General features: G+C 32.4%; 1 protein-coding gene across 1 annotated transcript in view; it reads left to right on the plus strand.

The window, feature by feature from the left end:
- The first annotated feature begins 4,770 nt into the window (after positions 1-4,770).
- The window catches only part of LOC136273138 (uncharacterized), an 88,598-nt gene continuing 73,606 nt past the window's right edge, over positions 4,771-19,762 (plus strand). The window contains exon 1 of the mRNA XM_066077235.1: positions 4,771-5,246. Coding sequence (XP_065933307.1) covers positions 4,885-5,246 — 362 coding nt within the window. The 5' untranslated portion in view covers positions 4,771-4,884. The remainder of the gene's footprint in view (positions 5,247-19,762) is intronic.

Raw genomic sequence — 19,762 nt, forward strand, 5'->3', positions numbered from 1 at the left:
GAATTTGATCGCTGAGATATGCCTTATCATACCCGCGTAGGAACGGATGAAAACGATGTTACGCTGTCACTTTTTTGGATTTGCCATCATTAATCGTCATCATTTATCATTTATTCGATGTAGTGCCGCCGGGGTTTTTAAAAAGACGCAGACGTTATTATACCCCCCGCAAACGAAGTTTGGGGGGTATATCGGAATCACTTGCCGTCCATCCGTCTGTCCGTCCGTCTCTCTGTTCAATTCGTGTTCGGTCCATATCTTTCTTATAGAGAAACATTAGAATTCACATAAAGATTGCTTATAACCTTTGGGTGTGTCATGACCTTGAACCAAGGTCATTCGGGAAAGGTCAGATCACTGACAGAAAAAGTGCAAATTTTGTGTTCGGTCCATATCTTTCTTATGGAGAACTATTGGAAGTTCTTACTTCACACAAAGATTGCTTATGACCAAAGAGTATGTCATGACCTTGATCAAAGGTAATTCGAGCAAGGTGAAGGTCACTGACAGAAAAAGTGCAAATTTCGTGTCCGCTCCATACATGAATCTTTCTTAAGGAGAAACGTTGAAAATTCTAACTTAACGCAAAGATTGCTTATTACCTAAGGGTGTGTCATGACCTTGACCCAAGGTCATTTGGGCAAGGTCAAGACCACTGACAGAAAAGCTAAAAATTCGTGTCTGGTCCATATCTTTTTAAAGGAGAAACATTGGAAGTTGTTACTTCACACAAAGATTGCTTATGACCTAAGGGTGTGTCATGACCTTGACCTAAGATCATTTGGGCATGGTCAAGGTCACTGGCAGAAAAATTGCAAAATTCTTGTCCGGTCCATATCTTTCTTTTTGAGAATCCTTGAAAGTTCACAGTTCACACAAAGATTGCTTATGACCTAAGGGTGTGTCAAGACCTAGACCTAAGGTCATTTGGGCAAGTCCAAGGTCACTGGCAGAAAAGTGCAAAATTCATTCATGTCCAGTCCATATCTTTCTAATGGACAAATATTGGAAGTTCTTAATTCACATCAAGATTGCTTATAACCTGAGGTTGTGTCATTGTCATTGTTTGAAAAAAATCGGGCTAAGTATACCAATTTTTCAAAATGATTATATTAAATGGCTGCTTGACATGTGGAATTTTGTTTGATTCGAGTCATGTTTGTTAACATAAGGATGCAAATGTCCTCGTGCATTAACAGATAACTTGAACTAAAATGGAACTAAAAGAATAGAAATTGGTTTGTGTACTCATATTAGCATTAACAGTTTTAAGAAAATAGAGCAGTTATTTATAAAAAAATGGACAGTGAAATAGATCCATCCAATATTTTCTATAATAGAAAAAATACATGAGTTATGATTTTTCCTTAGCGGAGGGTATGATTTTTCCTTAGCGGGGGGTAGCAATTGTGAGCTTGCTCACAGTACCTCTAGTTCACTCTGTATGAACGACACAGGTGTTCGACGTGATTGCGTAGTGAGGCAGCATTCTATGTGCAAAATAATTAAGATATCTGGGAAATCCTTTCACAGAATGAATATATTTTGTATTTCATTGATTGTTGTTTTCTTTATTAAAACCATTTTACTACAATGTGTAGAAAGCCGTGCAACCTGAATGCCTCGATCGGACAGCAACCGACGTTTATTATATACACGACTCCCTTCACATTCGTTTACATATGTGTTTAAGCACTAATGTTAATTTTGTGACACCTGTGTAATTCCTGTTTTTATGTTTGTTTCAGCTTTTTACCATTTGCATTAGACACAATAAACTGGTCTGCCAGAACCCTGGTGTTTTTTAACTGTGTCTGATCTGGGTTTAGCTTGGCTGCGCCTGGGCAGCTACAATTGGTATTTTTTTTAAATAGTATGGATCACTTAAAACTCAATATGAATGGGAATAATGTTTGAATTTTTTAAAATAAGTTTAAAATCCCAAGAAAATAAAAAGTTATTTTAAAAACTTTATTAAGTTGATCCACGAAATTAACTGTTTATTGAAGTGCAATTTTTATTAATATTTTGTAATGATAGGGTCATTGGCCACGAACTTACGTATCCTCGAAACTGTGATTTTCATTATATCAACGAAAATTGATACCCTTGAATATTAATGAAACCACAGTAATCACAATGTGTGTACATTTCATTTTTCCTTAGCAAATTAAATGCAATGATTTAGTTGAAAGACATTCGTAAGAGTGATATCAAATAATCAAGCAAGCTTTTGATAATAATCATTCATTTAATATAAATAAATGATACCATGTAAATAGTCTGTGTCAGATCAATACAATATTCAAGCTATAAACGTCATTTTTTTTCCATTTTCTATCCCGTTCCGCATTTTAACAGCACCCGTACTAGAAGGCTTAAGAGTGCTGCTAAAATTAATTAGATGATTTTTCATGATTATCATAAGTTTAAGGGATGTTTTGTTGTTGAAATTTTGATAGAAATAAGTATGCAATTTGTATAACCCATATGTTAAATACATGAAAATCAGAGGTAAAGTGCGAAGTTTGCAGCTATGAGCGATATAGATTTAATTGTTGAATTGTCCCCCCAAAATTGTGTGGTTATTTAAACACATGCTAGAAATCCTTTTTTGTAATTTAGATTTTCGGGCTTGTATACAGGATGTTTTGCCTAAGGTGTGGATGTCTCTAAATGCATGTCCAACTCTTACATGTAGTATTCTCCCAAAAGTGAAATAGGTGAGAAAAGTTTAGATAAGTGTCACAATAATTGCAGGGGAAAAAATTCAAACAAATCGGGGTTGCATAGAGTGCGATACCATCTAAATCAGCAATTACCAGTTCGATTTGCACGACTATCTATCCCTATCTTTAAAGTAGTTAGTTTTTGAAAAGCACATAAACCACGTCTATTTACCCGGATAAATCCAAAATGACACAAAGTTGATCAAGAAATTAACTTTAAACAACTCGGTTTTCACTGATAATTTTATTTTCTCTTCAAACGAAAATGTTTTAACAAATCTTCTCCAGATTTAAAAAGCACTTGATGATTGTCTAAAAATTTGGAGTGCAGTTAGGGGATGTGTATTGCTTGTGTAATACTTATAGAATGTTCCATTTTACTTCGGTATTTTAACATATATCAAACTAAAATAATATCATTAAAGTATACACTGTTTGAGAATATTACATTAACCTCGACGCGTGTCGATAAATGTCTCGTTAAGCTTAATTGAGCACCTCTGAACTTATTAGAGAAGCAGGCATTCAAAATATTTTTGGAGTAGTGTTTCGTGCAAAATTTTAACATTAGTATTTTGTTTTTTTGTTAATTTGTTAACAAGCTAAAGCGAGACAATGGTGTTTTGCTAGATGCATTTTGATGCAATTGTATTACTCTTTCTTACTTTTTTTTTAGAGTTTAGACATTAGTACTGTTTTTTTAAATCAATAAGATATTATTCAAATATTACACACTTAATGTTCATTTGCGTTTTGTATATTGTATTTCTTTATTAGTAAAATCGTGTAATAGTTCTGAAAGAAGTAATACTTTTAAGGTGGCTCTATACACCCACAGTTTATTCCAATTTTCAACAGAAGACCCGAAACATATGCTTATCAAACATAAAAACTGTTAACAAATTGAAAGAAATTTTTTTGTCATATGATAGATATTTCCTTCGGACACCTTAAAATAAATATAATACTTCTTAACATTCAAAAATGTTATTATTGCAATTTTTCGTAATTTTACCCCAAACATAATTTTTCATGCTTTCTTACTCTGTTGACAAATCATCTGAAAAAGCTGCTTAATGTTATAATAAATGTATTTTAATAACTGTGACATAAAAAAATGGAAGGAAAATCATTGCAAATAAACATAAACAATATTTTAAATTTTTATTTGGTATGAAAGTTCCTCAGGTAAGAGTTATCGTTCCTAAGAGGATTAATGTATCCCTAACTGAGAAAAATTCAAAGCCACCCTCCCATAGCCTTATAGTGGTTAGGAACATCTGTCAATATTAATGAGGATTAAAGTGTATTATAATTGAAATACTTTCATCGGTTAAGAATTTTTTTCACAGTATTCAACCATAAAATACGTTTTAGAAAATTTTGGAAAGTTAAAAAAATTATTGTCCTCAACGGGATTCGTACTCATGACCTACTGGTTTGTAGTGAACCAACTAACCCACTACGCTACGCTGTAAGATATCGAAAATCGGAAAGCAACTATTAAAAAAATTATACCTGATTTTATTGTTTATTTCGATAAATAATACGACACAACGTGAATGTGTCTCATTACTTGTAAGTAATGATTTTTCCAATTAACAAATTAAATCTAAGACTATTGAGACCTGAACGATGTTACATACCTTTTTGTTTACAAATCAAATCTTGTATAAACAACAAAAACAGACTATAGGGCAACACAAAAAGTTATTACCGTGTATAAACAACTATGCAAAGGGTAAATACCGTGATTATTTTCTGATACATCTATTGTAGTTCAAAAAACAGCTCAAACATTAACTACGGTTCTTACAACGTCGTGCATAGGTATGGCAGTCTTGCATCACATTAAAAAATATTACATGTGTGTGGTGACAAAATCGGAAAAATGAAAAAGTGTTCTGATAAATTTGGAAATCATAAAATCAATTTTATACTCTCTCTCTCTCTCTAACATTTTCTCTCTCACACTTATCAACTCACGTGATATTCATAGTTTAACTTAATATACATTTTCTTTGTTTTATTGCAGATAACAGAACCTGCATCCAACATAAACTTGAAGAATATATTAAAGATATTAAAAAAAGCTTGAAAACATCTAATTGGAAACAAATAACACTGAAATCGAATCTTCTGTTGTAAACCAAAAATGTCCAATGGGGCACGCTTGGAGAAAAAAGGGGCATCTAAATGGACATATACTGCTCTTACGGAGATTGGAGTAGAGTTTGAAGAAGAATGCATCCCTTTGAGACATTTTAAAAATGCATTTAATGAACGTCTAAGGAACGCTGACGACTTAGTAAGAAGAAAAAACATTATTATGTCTGAAACAGACTACAATTTATCCTGGAATTATAAAGTCCCATTAAAAACAAGAAAACGTCAAGAACAAATCAGAACCATTATACAGGACCTGGGAAAACTAAACGGTGCTGCTGCCATTACAGAAAATGGAGAAGAAGCAACAAGAGGACATGAAATTGAAAGAGACTCAGAAGAATATATAAGGTATTTTTATTTGTAAACTAGTACGAAGTTTATGTGCTCTGATCATATTATAAGCTGTCTCTATTATATGTCTTCTTGAGCGATATGTTAATTATGGCCCTTCTTTGCGGGGGGGGGGGGGGGGGGGGGGGGGGCGGGGGGGGGGCTATAGTGGTCCGTCCATGATCTCTTGTCCTGAAGATATCTTCGGGAAATGTTAACTATGACAGCATACAAAACAACAAGTCGTAAAAAATGCTAACAAAGTAATTTCCTATTGTTATGGGTACGAAAACATTAAACTACATTAAAAATTACCTATGCGTGCAACTTTGTAGTCAGATAACTGATTGATCGCAGTGCTCTTGTCGATGTGACGTCATAATGTAAATTTTGACGCATATTTTGTGTAGAGAGAGGCGGATCAAAACATTTTTTTAACATGGAAATTTGCACTTTAAAAATGAACAAAGGATAATCTAAAAACCATCATAATACCATTAAATCCAATCTATTGTGCTTGTTTTTTTACGACTTGTGATTATTTTTTAGACAGTGAATTCTATTCTTGCGAGTTGAAAGTAAATCCACCGTCCTGTGACGTCATACCTTTTTCATAAACCATGAATTCATTAAATTTCTTGCCAGTAGATTTGTAATTTCTATGTTATTATAGGTGCACATTAAAAACTTAAATCATTGTTTACTTGGAGATATTTAATAAGCGTTTTTTTACCCTTATATTCGACATAATTCAATAATGACAAAGAGAAATAACTCTTTTCTATTTTTTTCTAAGTGATATATCTAAATGCTATAATTTTTCTAATGTAAACATGTTTTACTTTTTTTTCTTTTTTAATTAATTTGAGTTTTCTGGCATAGTAGATTATTAGTAGAGAATTAGACAAACAAGTATCCAGCCACTTATATTTAATTTTTCACAGGATGAATCTCTGCCATTCAGTCAATTGAAAGGTGACTGAAAGGTAACTGAAAAGTGACTGAATGGCATAGCTATGCCTTTCAGTCACCTTTCCAGACCTTCCAGTTATCATTCAGTTCACTGAATGGCAGAGCTTCATCCTGTGTTTGTTTTATTACCTTACTTCTTAAATAGTATGGATACATATATATTTTATTTATATTTTGATGAAATGCAAGTCCAATAAGTTAAAAAAGTTAAGTTTTTTAACTTTGAACCCATAATTTTATAGGTACAGAGTGACCTTAATGTACAAGTTCAATGTGTTTGACATTGGCAAGACTATCTCAATTCGCTTTTTACAAGGGCATACTCGAAACAGATCACTACGATAGTTTAATTTTAAAATAAGGGAATGTTTAATATATTTTAAAGTGCTGCTGCTTCGATGAAATCTTTAAAATGAATTAATAAATACGTTAAATATCAAGCGAAGGTCATATAAATTCCAACCGGAGCTCATTTCTTTGACATTTATTCTAATGTAAGATTCACTCTATTCAGCAAAACTTTTCACAATCTACCAGAAAAGTAGAATTTAATCATTATTTAAATGTTTAAGCCCTTGTAATATTGAAATTTGTTTATGACCTCCATTCAGGAGAATTATGAACATATGTCACGTGACGTCAACATTTCAGGGGACCACACTAAGTGCCATACAAAGTAGCATTTACAAACTGTTTCTGTTAATACATGTATCACATAATCTTAATAGTATAACCTTACATAAATATTTTGTAATGATAGATGCATTGTTTTATGAATGTTTAAATCTTTTTGATATTTTTATAGCTTTAACAGTGCTGCGTGGGGCCCTGTCGTGTAACCTGTAAAACTTGAGTATAAATAAACACTTTTCAGATTTGACCCAGTATGATGCACTTCTTGCAATCTGATTATGTTTGTTACTTACGTTATTTAGGGCTCAAGTTTATGAATAAAAAGGTCGCATGTGTGACTTAAATCAAGGTTTTGCGACTTGAAATATCTTCCCGGTTCATTTTCAAAAATTTTAATTACGGGTTCAAAGATTTTTCAAAATGGCGGACTATTTATGTTTTTATGTCCTATATTAATAAATTCTAAGAAAAACCTTTGTCCAATGGAAGTTTTAAATGCAAACCCTCATGAGACAAATGTTTTTTGTAATGTTAATAAGACTCTAACATAACGAGAAGGTAAACTTATTCTGTTACGCAAATATGAAAGAACTTCGTACGAGTTATTCATTTTACGTGTACGTATTCATTTAAAACAATGTACAGTAGACTTGTCTTTCAAGAATCAAAGTAAAAGAAAACTTCTAGTACCTGAAAATATTATAATAATGAGCAGGATGTGTCATTTTTGACCAATATGATTGGATGGATGGAATTTTTTTTGCCAGATTTGAAACGTGCAATAAATATGACCCTTTTCAGCAATACACTTCTTTTCTTGTTTTCTACATTACATTATATTTAATGACAGAAAATATGCAAATGTTTTAACGTTTTATTACTGTCGACCAGGATTTGAAAATGGCTAGTTAAAGCTGACATGAATTCATAAAAGCAATTGGTCGTCATATTAGTTTCGATCGGTTCTATACTGCCACTGTGGTATATATACCGGTTGAGAAAGTAACGGTTGGCTGATTTTCGGTCGAGGCATTTAGGATGCACGGACTTCTAAATGTATAAACTATACATTGTAGTAAAATCTTTGTAAAAAAGAAAGGAAATACATTCAATAAAACATAAAATATATTTATTCTTCTAAAGAATATCCAAGGAATCCGTGTTATGTTATTCTGATATAACTGTTTCACTTCGCATGCACATCGAACACATGTGTCGTTCATTCAGAGTGCATAACGTCTGCATTTTACCGGCCGGTGGCACTACATCTAATAGATATATGTCGATAGTAAATCCAAGAAAGTAAAAACGTAACATTGTTTCCTTCGGTTTCTACAAAAACACTCCTTTCTAAAATCCATGCGGTCATTGACATTGCTCGATCTGCCACCGTGTGGTTTGCGCATGTGCGATGTTATGACATACACAGGAAAACGTTCTAAAATTATCATTATCGAGGATTTATGAAATATGTGTGCCAGGATTTTAGTCTGTTTTGTTTCGTCGTTCATTGGATATTCCGTGCAGTGGTTGTCATATTATTTTTGTTCAATACTCGTTCTAACAAACTTCGTCCCACGTAACGTGTTCGGGTGAATGAAATACCTGAATGCGATAAAGCATGAATAGCGTTATTGGCCTTATAGGGGTGTGTACCGATGAGCAGAACAATAGAAATCGACAACTAATATAGCGGTTGTCGGAGATAAAAGAGAAAAAAATGCGTATTTATGAATTCATGTCAGCTTTAAATTCAAAGTAGATTGCCATTTGGCGACTTTGTCTAAAAGTCTACTTTAAGCCCTGTTGTTATTTCATTTTGCACTTTTTCAATCCGTAGTTTTTGAATATTTGTGTCTTCATGCTTGGAAATAGCTCATTTGATATGTTACAAATCGGCAAATGTTAAGTTTACAAGTTAATCGAATTTTGAAATGACCTTATTTGGCAATTGTTATACCCCACGCAAACGAAGTTTGGGGGTATATAGGAATCACCTTGTCCGTCCGTCTGTCTGTCCGTCTGTCCGTCCGTCTGTCTGTTATATTTAACGATTTAAAGATTGCTTATGACCTAAGGGTGTGTCATGACCTTGACCCAAGGTCATTCGGACAAGGTCAAGGTCACTGACAGAAAAAGTGCAAAATTCGTGTCCGGTCCATATCTTTCTTATGGAGAAATATTGGAAGTTCTCAGTTCACACAAAGATTGCTTATGACCTAAGGGTGTGTCATGCCCTAGACCCAAGGTCATTTGGGCAAAGTCAAGGTCACTGACAGAAAAAGTGCAAAATTCGTGTCCGGTCCATATCTTTCTTATGAAGAAACATTTGAATTTCTCAGTTCACACAGAGATTGCTTATGACTTAAGGCTGTGTCATTATCTTGACCCAAGGTCATTCTGGAAGGCCAAGGTCACTGGTAGAAAAGTGCAAAATTCATGTCCAGTCCGTATCTTTCTAATGGACAAATATTGGAAGTTCTTAATTCACATCAAGATCGCCTATAACCTGAGGGTGGGTCTTGACCTTGACCCAAGGTCAATTTAGGAAGTTCAAGGTCATTATTTAAAAAAAAATCGGGCTCAGTATACTAATAATTCAAAATGTTTATATTAAATGGCTGCTTGACATGTGGAATTTTGTTTGATTCGAGTCATGTTTGTCAACATAAGGATGCAAATGCCCTCATGCATTAACAGTTAACTTTAACTAAAATGGAATTTAAAGAATAGAAATTGGTCTGTATACTCATATTAGCATTAACAGTTTTAAAAAGTAGAGCAGTTGTAATTTATAGAAAATGGATGGTGAAATAGATTCATCCAATATTTTCTATCATAGAAAAAAATACATGAGTTATGATTTTTTCTTAGCGGGGGGTATCAATTGTGAGCTTGCTCGCAGTTCCTCTAGTTTACTGCAGGAAAAGGCATGCAGTTATTGCCAGATGGACCAAAATAAACAATTTCAGTAAATTGTAACAAAAAAGCTTTATTGAATTAAACTGATTTACTTTGGATCGAAAATATTTTTTTTTTTAAAAGATATTTAGGTATGATTGAAACTGAACCAAACAAGAAGAGTTGCATGCATGTAATCAAAGTACGGTCGGGAGCTGATTGTTTCGATTAATATTAATTTATTTTTTTAATTATTTGTTTAATATCAAAAATATGTTATATTGCACGCCAAGTAGTTTGGTTATATGCATTTGAAGTAGGTACATATTTTGTAATATAAATTCTCGGACACTTTTGACAAGAATTCCGAGAGAGCCTCGTATGAATTATGTTGTGTAATATTTTAAGATACAATTTTAAATTCAATGAAACAACGCATTAGTAATCGAAGTATTTGAGAAAAATTGTATAGATCCTAGCAAAATAGAACTTTAGTCTCGTTTAACAAGACCATCGGCTGTCTCCGATAATCCCCGACAAGCAAGAGAGACTCTTACGCCGAAAGCCGAGCGTATGGTTGAACAGGACTATATATATTGAACTCTGACGTAGAAATAAGTACGACTACAAAAATATTTAAATTGGTCCTACCATTTAAAATCTGACTAATTTTAATTACATCGGAATAATCGATTATTTGCAAGAACTAAGTGATGATTTGTGCCTATGTCCAAACACCGTTTTACTTCCGGTTTGCCAGAGTACCTGCGTAGGAGAATTGATAAAAATCAACTCCCAAAAATTGGTGCGGTTTTTTTGTAATATAATTCCCATTGTATTATACGTGGGGTTGACTTTTACAACAAAAAATGCCAAATATATTATATCTCTAAAAAATCTGCTTCTAATTTTAAATGGAAATTATAAGTTGTATATATACTCTTATACTCCTTTTTTGAAAATTGGACGGAATAAGAAATGTCCAATGGGGTTGAATATATTATGAGTGGCATAGTTTTTAGGGACTGCTATGCGGTCCCAAAAAGTTTCATTGCTTCCGATCGCTCAAAAATATTAAAGAGTGATTTAATTCCTGAACTAGTTAAAATTAAACGACTTGCTAAGAAATTTGGCAAAGTTTCACGGAAAAATGTATCAATCTTTGTATACGTATTTTTAAAAAGTGAGAATGACTATTAGTTATTTTCACCTTTCAGGTAGAAGTTGTTTTCTGTTTGTTTTTAGGGTCTTCCGTCTTCAGCAGAAGACCCTTCTATAATTCTATTGTTTCACTGTTCTTTTTGTTATTATTAAGGTATCCGATGTACAATTGACCAAAAATGATGCCTTGTAAGGTATATATTCAATGTACATGTACTCGTTTGATAGGTAAGAATATGTAGTTTCTAAATATAGATGTTTTTCCCGCCAAATCACTATGGGGAAGTAACTCTAGCTCTGCAAAACACGCATGGTAAAATACTTTTTTAAATATATTGTATTATCTTTTACTCAAAATGTTATCCTTTTTTAACATAAAAATTAAGTCAGTTTTAAAATGGATGTTTCCGTTTCGGACCTAACATTTGGATAATGAAATTAGGTATACAAAAAAATGAGCAAATTGAATAGGGCCATACGATTAAAAGACTACCCCAATTCAAGTTATGCACAGTCAAAATATCTACGAAATCAATTTTTAAAACGACCTACTCAGTATTTTTCGACGATATACGTGACTTGTGCACTGCGACTTTTACTCTATAAATTAGGATTTTTTACTTCACGTTATTGCAAGAGCGCCGCGGGAAAAAAAATAACGTCATACAACGGCAAATGACGTAAAGATGCTACAGCGTCACAATCAGCGTAAGGGGGAACAGTTAAAATAACTCGTTTTAAAATTAAGAAAAAAAAATATTGCTTGACTTTATGGATTAATTGTTTATTCTTTATCGTTAATAATGTCAAATCAAAAATAGTGCGACTTTTTGAAAATTTATTTCAAGCTCCGTAATCTACCGAGCTCATCCCGGAAAAGCCCGAGCTCTCTGGCTCAATTGTTCATTGGATACCTTAAGGGTGTTGTTTACTCAGGGTTTGAGTTCTCAAATTCGGATTGTTATAAAGTTCAAAGTAATGAGTAAAATTTGTTCTAAACAAAAAAAGTATTAATAAAATGAATTATTATTGACAAAACATTTGATATTTTTACTTTCTTACGTAATTAGGCTCAAACAAAAATAGACTTTTAGCCAAACAGAGGAAATTCGGACTAAATTTTGCAGATTTTGTTTTCCGCTAAAACATTTTTGGCAGTACTCTAATATTGAAAGTAAAGATTTTATATTTTAGTCTATATAATTTTTCATATTTTCTGCTGGTTTTACCTCACTTATTCATTAAAATAATTGTATGGCACGAATTGCGAAAATATTAAAATATGCTTAAAAACGATAAAAGACACCATATCTCAAAATTTTGATCATTGACCTCATATAAATTTTATGCCAACAGAATAAGGTCAATATAAGTAGTTCAATGCTATAAATGTTTTTGTATTATCATCATTCAATTTTTTGTAAACTTAGATCCAAAATGGGTAGGAATTTGAAAACTGATAGAGGAAATTCGGACTTGAATATTTTTTCAAATTGTAGCTGAAATCTTAATGTTTTGTACCTATTTAATGCCACTGCCATTCATAAAATGTATAACACTTTTTAAAAGTGCTTTATTATTTGAAATATATTAACAATTAAGAAAATTTCAATTGTAGTGTAAAATTTTATGGGATTTTTCTTGATTTTTCAAAAAATATTCAAAGGCCATTTACTCAAAAAGTAGGTCATTGACCTACTTTTTTGAAAGTGAAAAATAATAGTACAATCAAAGGTCTATAACATACAATAGATGGGGTTTCATTATCATCAGTGGAATTTTTTTTCATTCTGAGTAAACGTCAGCCTTAAGGGTGTTGTTTACTCAGGGTTTGAGTTCTCGAATTCGGATTGTTATAAAGTTCAATGTCATAAGTAAAATTTGTTCTATACACAAAAAGTATATGTGAAATGAATTATTATTGACATAACATTCGATATTTCTACTAAATTATGGAATTATGCCAAAACAAAAATAGACTTTTAGCCAAACAGAGGAAATTCGGACTAAATTTGGCATATTTTGTTTTCTGCTAAAACATTTTTGGAAGTACTCTGATATTAAAAGTTAAAATTTTATATTTTAGTCTATATAATTATGCATATTTTCTGGTAGTTTTACCTCATTTATTCATTGTAATAACCGTATGGCATGAATTTAAAGAATATTGAAATATGCTTAAAAACAAGAAAAGACACCATATCTCAAAATTTTGATCATTGACCTCATATAAATTATATGCCAACAGAATAAGATCAATATAAGTAGTTTAATACTATAAATGTTTTTGTATTATCATCATTCATTTTTTTGTAAAATTGGATCAAAAATGGGTAGGAATTTGAAAAGTGATAGAGGAAATTCGGACTGGAATATTTATAAAAATTGTGAAGGAAAACTTAATGCTTTGTATGTATTTAGTGTCACTGCCATTCATAAATTGTATTTCATTTTCAAAAGTGTTGAGCAATTTGTATTATTTTCACAATTAAGAAAATCTCAATCATAGTGTAAAATTTTTAAGTGATTTTTCTTTAATTTTCCAAAAATATACAATGGCCATTAACTCAAAAAGTAGGTCATTGACCTACTTTTTTGAAAATGAAAAATAACACTACAATAAAAGGTATATAACACACAATAGTTGGTTTTTCATTATCATCAGTGGATTTTTTTTTCATTCTGAGTAAACGTCATCCTTAAGGTCTTTTTCTTACAATTTTTGTGCACGCGATTTCTCAAAAACAGCTTGGCTGATTTTCATGAAACTTTCAGATCAGGTTTTTTATTATATTCATGACGTCGTTTCCGTTTTTGAGAAATTGACGTTTTAGCGATTTTAAGTTTAAGAGGGGTTGCTTGTCCGTGGAAGTTCTCCTAAACAATAAAAGATATGGAGTTCAAACTTTCAGGGAAAGTAGACAAACGATTGTATATTTGTTATTTTATTTTCATTTTGATCTGTCTTAAAAGGCGGAGAAGCTCGCCTGGACCCGAAAATTGAGATGGAAAAAAGTCGTTATTTTTTCTAGTTTTCTTTATCTCTTTTCTGAAAAATATTTTGTTAAAACATGTAAAGTAAAAAAAAGTTTCTATTTACAGGACCTTTTCTTTAAAATCAAGAAAAAGGGGCTGGCCCCTCAGACAAGGGGACCAAAGGGCTCTAAAGTCTTTAATCTTTAGCCCTTTACTGAGAGATATTTTGAGAAATGTTATAGAAGCAAATATGTTTATCTCACAGTTATGTATCCAAGCAATGTAATGTTTTTATCATGTGTTACGTAATTAAGGGTTTTAAGGAACCAAAAGTCCAAAATTTAAATCGCCCATATCTCAGAAAGGAAAGATATTTTGTAGTGCAGTGCAGAAGAAAAGTTGTTTAAAATGATGTTCTTAACAATATGCAACCTTCACAATTTCGTCAAACGGCCCTTATAATGAGATGAGGGATCAGCCCATAAAACTTTCTTTCTCAAATATCTCAAGAACGGTAACGAATTTTTAAACACTTGTTGAACAAAATTTGTTTGGAATTAAATTACCCTTCATTTAATATCAAGAAAAAGGGGCTGGCCCCTCAAAAAAGGGGACCAAATGGCTCTAAAGTCTTTAATCTGTAGCCCTTTACTGAGAGATGTTTTTGAAAGGTTATAGAAGCAAATATGTTTATCGCACAGTTATGTATCCAAGCAATGTAATGATTTTATCATGTGTTATGTAATTAAGGGTTTTTAGGGGCCAAAAGTCCAAAATTTGATCACCCATATCTAAGATAGGAAAAATATTTTTAAATGCAGTAAAGAAGAAAAATTGTTCAAAATGATTTTTTTTAACGATTTGCAACCTTCAATTTTTTTATAAACAAGGAGATAAGGGATCGGCCCCTAAAACCTTCTTTCTCATATATCTCCAGAACGGTAACGAATTTCTGAACATTTGTTGACCAAATGTGTTCAGAATTATATGTCCTTTCATTTGATATCAAGAAAACGGGACTTGCCCCTGAAAAGGCTCTAAAAATTATCTGTAGCCCTTTATTGAGAAATATTTTTTTAAAGGTTATAAAAACAAATATCTTTATCTCACAGTTATGTATCCAAGTAATGTAATGCTTTTATCATATGTAACGCTTTTAAGGGTTTTTATGAGCTAAAGTCCAAAATTTTGATCACCCATATCTCAGAAAGGAAAACTATTTTGAAATGCAGTACAGAAGAAAAGTTGTTCAAAATGATGTTCCCAACAATATGCAACTTCAAAATTTCGTCAAACGGACTGTATAAGGAGATAAGGGATCGGCCCCTAAAACCTCTTTTCTCATATATCTCCAGAACGGTAACAAACTTTAAACACTTGTTGACAAAATGTGTTCAGAATTAAATGTCCTTTCATTTGATTCTAAGAAAAAGGGGCTGGTCCCTTAAATTAGGGGATCAAAGGGCTCTTAAATCTTTTATCTATAACCCTTTAATGAGAGCCATTTTATGAAAGGTTTTTCAAGTTAGATTAGGTATAATACGTTTATATATCTTAACAGTATAATGATTTTCTCTTGCGTTGCCCATTTAGGGTTTTTAGGGACTAGAGGTAAACAAGTTTAATCTTTTTTATCTTTATTGGAAGAAATGCAAGTATTTAAGAAAGCAATGTAAGAGAACTTATAAAAAGCTTTACAATAAAGCATTAGTCCTTTACTCCTTTTTCCATATCATGTTTTGTTGTCGAAAATCAAAGTCGATGATGTCATATTTCTTTCTAAAAATAGGACGGAAGACCTCTTCGTTGCTTGCAACGAGATCGTGTCTAGTTATTATTCTTTTTTTCTTACCGATTTTGTGCAGACGATTTCTTGGAGATGGCTTTGTCGATTTCGCTAAAATTTTCAATATTAACGTGTTTTTATCTAGAGCTGATAGTGTTGTTTTTTTTTTGAAATTATGAATATACACTTCCGGTCAGAAGTTATCGTCCGTTTACGATTTTAAAAAGTCAATTTTGTCCGACGGGTTTCTAAAAAAAACAGAGATGATAGATCTACCGTTTTTCTGGTGCACCTCGGTCAAGAGAATATGCGTAGTCACTTCCGGTTGTCACCGGAAAGAAATTTAAAAAAAAATAATTTTTCGACTTTTTAATTTTTTAATATTTTTTTTTCATATTTTAACAGTTGATAGTAAACCTTCTACTGTTATTTGTTTAAAAATCGAGGCATTCTCGAGAAATTAAGCATCAAAGTCCTGAAGCGAGAGTCCGAGTAGCCAGTGCCCAGGCGACTCGGGTTCAAGCCCCGAGTGCCGCACATTTTTTTCACTCATTTGTCACTTAGATTTACGTTTTTATCGTTGAATTGATGAGTTTTATTAAATCTATTCAACAATTGGACGAAAGACCCACTCGTGTTCGCAACGAGATCGATCTAGTTCTTAATTTTATCTAATTAGCTCGGGGTGACTTTTTTTTATTATTTGGGTTTTCTCAACAATTTAAACTTAATGTAGTTGCTCATTTAAAGTTATGGTACCAATTGACCCTGTGACAATAACACTCCTAGAACTTTAAGAGTTATTGCCAGTTTTGTTTAGATTAAGTGAAAACAAAAATTTGAAAACATTAGATCGGTCTACCGTCCGGTTTTTGAGTAAATGATATAAAACTATTCACTTTTAAGACAAAATTGTTAAATAATTGTTAATTGTTAATTAACGCGAAAAATTAATGAAAAAAAAAATTTCGGCACCCGGGGCTTGAACCCGGGTCGCCTTGGCACATGTCCACGAATCTAACCACTGAACTACTCGGACTCCGTCTCAGGACTTTGATGCCTCATATCTCGAGATCGACTTTTAAACAAGTTACATATTCTGAATCTGTGAAAGGGTCACAATTAAATGTAAAATTTCAAGGAAAAATATTAAAAAATAAAAAAATTGAAAAATTCAGTTTTTCAAATTTCTTTCACATGACGACTGGAAGTAAAGGCGGACATATTTTTGACCAATGTGCATCAGGAAAAACCATAGGTCTATCATCTCAGAAAATAGCATTTCTATATCTTAACTCCTTTTTGGAAAACGTCGCAGACAAAATTGATTTTTTAAAGTCGTTTAACGACGATAACTTCCGACCGGAGGTTAATTAAAGAGAATTCTTACGCAGATATAAATATCAAATAACTAGGCATCAGCCCTGGAAACTCAAAGGAAATCGAACTAGCCATACTAGAGAAATCGCCTGCACAAAGTGTGTAAGGGAAAAAAGAATAATAGAATTGACGGTGATGACGGAATACCCTTAAAAACAATAGAATAATAGAAGGGTCTTCCGCTGAAGACGGAAGACCCTTATAGATTTTTTAACGATAACAACAGAGAACTCCAAAGCAAATGCAAATACTAAAAAACTAGACACGATCTCGTTGCAAGAAACGAAAGGGTCTTCCGTCTAATTTTTGAGTAAATGAGATAATATCCTTCACTTTTAAGACAATATTGTTAATCTACGCAAAAAAAACCCCGAAAAAATACCGCCCCCGGGGCCTGAACCAAGGTCCCCTGGGCATATATCAACGAATCTAACGACTGAACTACTCGAACTCTTGCCTCAGGACTTTGATGCCTTGTATCTCCAAAACGCATTGGTCAATTTTAAAACAAATTACATATTCTAAATCAGTGAAAAGGTTACTATGAAATGTAAAACTTTCAAAGAAAAATATCAAAAACTGAAAGTTGAAAAATTCATTTCTTATAAATTTCCTTCCGGTGACAAACGGAAGTGACAGCGGACATTCTCTTGACCGATGTGCATTAGATGTATAAAATCTGAAAATTTCGGCTCTCTTTTTTTACTCGTTTTTGAGAAACCTGACCCAAAAAATTGACTTTTTAAAATCGTCAACGAAAGGAAGTAAATTTTGAAAAATTATCCCGGCGATACCAACTTCAGATAGCGATGCATCATCACTGAAAGTTTTAGGACATCAAACGATCCTTCTCTGAGAAATCGCCAGCACAAAATTTGTTATGAATAAAATGAAAAGTGAAAAGCAAAAGAATAATAGACGGGTCTTCCGCTGAAGACGAAAGACCCTAAAACTCTTAAATATCATTTATAGCTTTTTGGTTTCCCATTTTCTATTACAACATATATCATAGGTATAATTTGTTTGTATACCTTATTTAGCAATCTTATGTTTTGTTAAAAAAATATAAATGTGCAAAGACCACTAAATGTAATTGTTCGAGGACAATTAGTTTACAATTTGTAAATGATATATGTATTTAATCTAAATCTGTTATGAAAAGTTTTTTTTATAGTTTTATAATTACATGTATTAATTTAAGCTAAACAAAACTTTTACCCGAATTTTTTTTTTTCGGAAATAAAATATAGGAAGTAAATTTCTCTAGTAATCATAATAGTTGCTTTAAGGTACCTAGAACATGTTTTTCTTTAATCTCTGTTAACACCAATTGTTGGGCTTATTCAAGACTGGGCGAAACTGTTTGAAAGTGTAGACAGGCGAAAATTACAGGGGACGAAAATAACCTTGTATACAGTATGTTCAAATAAAATTCAAATTATTTAAAATTGTTTTTGCATTTCAATATTTTTATTTTAAAAAAATGCTTTTATCCTTTATATACTACATGTAGTTATAAAATTTATTTTTTTTGGTTTGTTTCCAGTACAATTGCACATTAAAAATATACGTACTGATTAGTCAAAAACATTTTGCTGTATCTTGTTTGTAATTTTATGACTGCCACCCAAATTTAGGTTGATCGTAAAAATGTATTAAGCCCCTGTTCACAATTGGCGCATAAGGACTTTACAACACCTTGCGATCGGATTTGTTTGGCTTCACGTGAGCTATCGCATATTTTGCAAGAGCTCGCGCATTCGTTTTTAGCTCACCTGAAACGAAGGCTCAGGTGAGCTTTTTTGATCACCTGTTGTCCGTCCGTCTGTAAACTTTTCACATTTTCGACTTTTCTAAAACCACTGGGCCAAATTTAGTACAAAGCATACTTATGAAAGGATGATTCTAACTTGTCAAAATAAAAGGAAGTTGTTTGCAAAACAGTGAGTATAGTAGGTGTGACTTAAAAAAAATTCTTCTCAAGAACCACTGTAGCAGAAATGCCAATATTTACGCAGAAGCTTGTATATATAGTGAAGATTCTGAATTGTAAACATCGTCACCCTCGGACCAAAACTGGGGCCCCAGGCCGGGTTCAAAGTTTAACATAGAAATACATAGGAAAAATGTTTAATTTTTTTTCCCTCAAGATCCACTGCACCAGAAATGCCAATATTTACACCAAAGCTTGTATATATAGTGAAGGTTTCACATTATAAATGTCGTGACCCTCAGACCAAAACCGGGGCCCCAGGCGGGGTTCAAAGCTTAACACAGAAATACATAGAAAATTGTTCACAAGATTTCTATTCAATTTATTCAACTTAATTGTGCACCAAAACACCCAACTGTGTGTTCCTGTTAATTGATAATTCATTGCATAAGTATATTAGTTTGTTTAATCATGAAATGACGGATAAATACAATAAGGTGTAAAAATTCAGTAAATATTATTAAAGTTTATCGCTTACAGTTTATTTGGACACCATGCCAGATAAAAAAAAAATTAATATGTAAATTGATTTATTGTCGGGCACGGTCTCCAAAATCAATGTAAGCGTTAAATGTATCTAGTGATTTTGTTGCAATATTGCAGCTAGTTGGTAGGTTGAGCATTATAGATTCGGCAGATCAACGCACGTGGTGTGGATTTATTTGTAAAAAGCCATACCATAGGTTCACAAGGGAATTGAAATAAATAAAAGAATATTTTACAATAATAAGG

Source organism: Magallana gigas, chromosome 1, assembly GCF_963853765.1.
Source record: "Magallana gigas chromosome 1, xbMagGiga1.1, whole genome shotgun sequence".
Classification (NCBI taxonomy): Eukaryota; Metazoa; Mollusca; class Bivalvia; order Ostreida; family Ostreidae; genus Magallana; species Magallana gigas.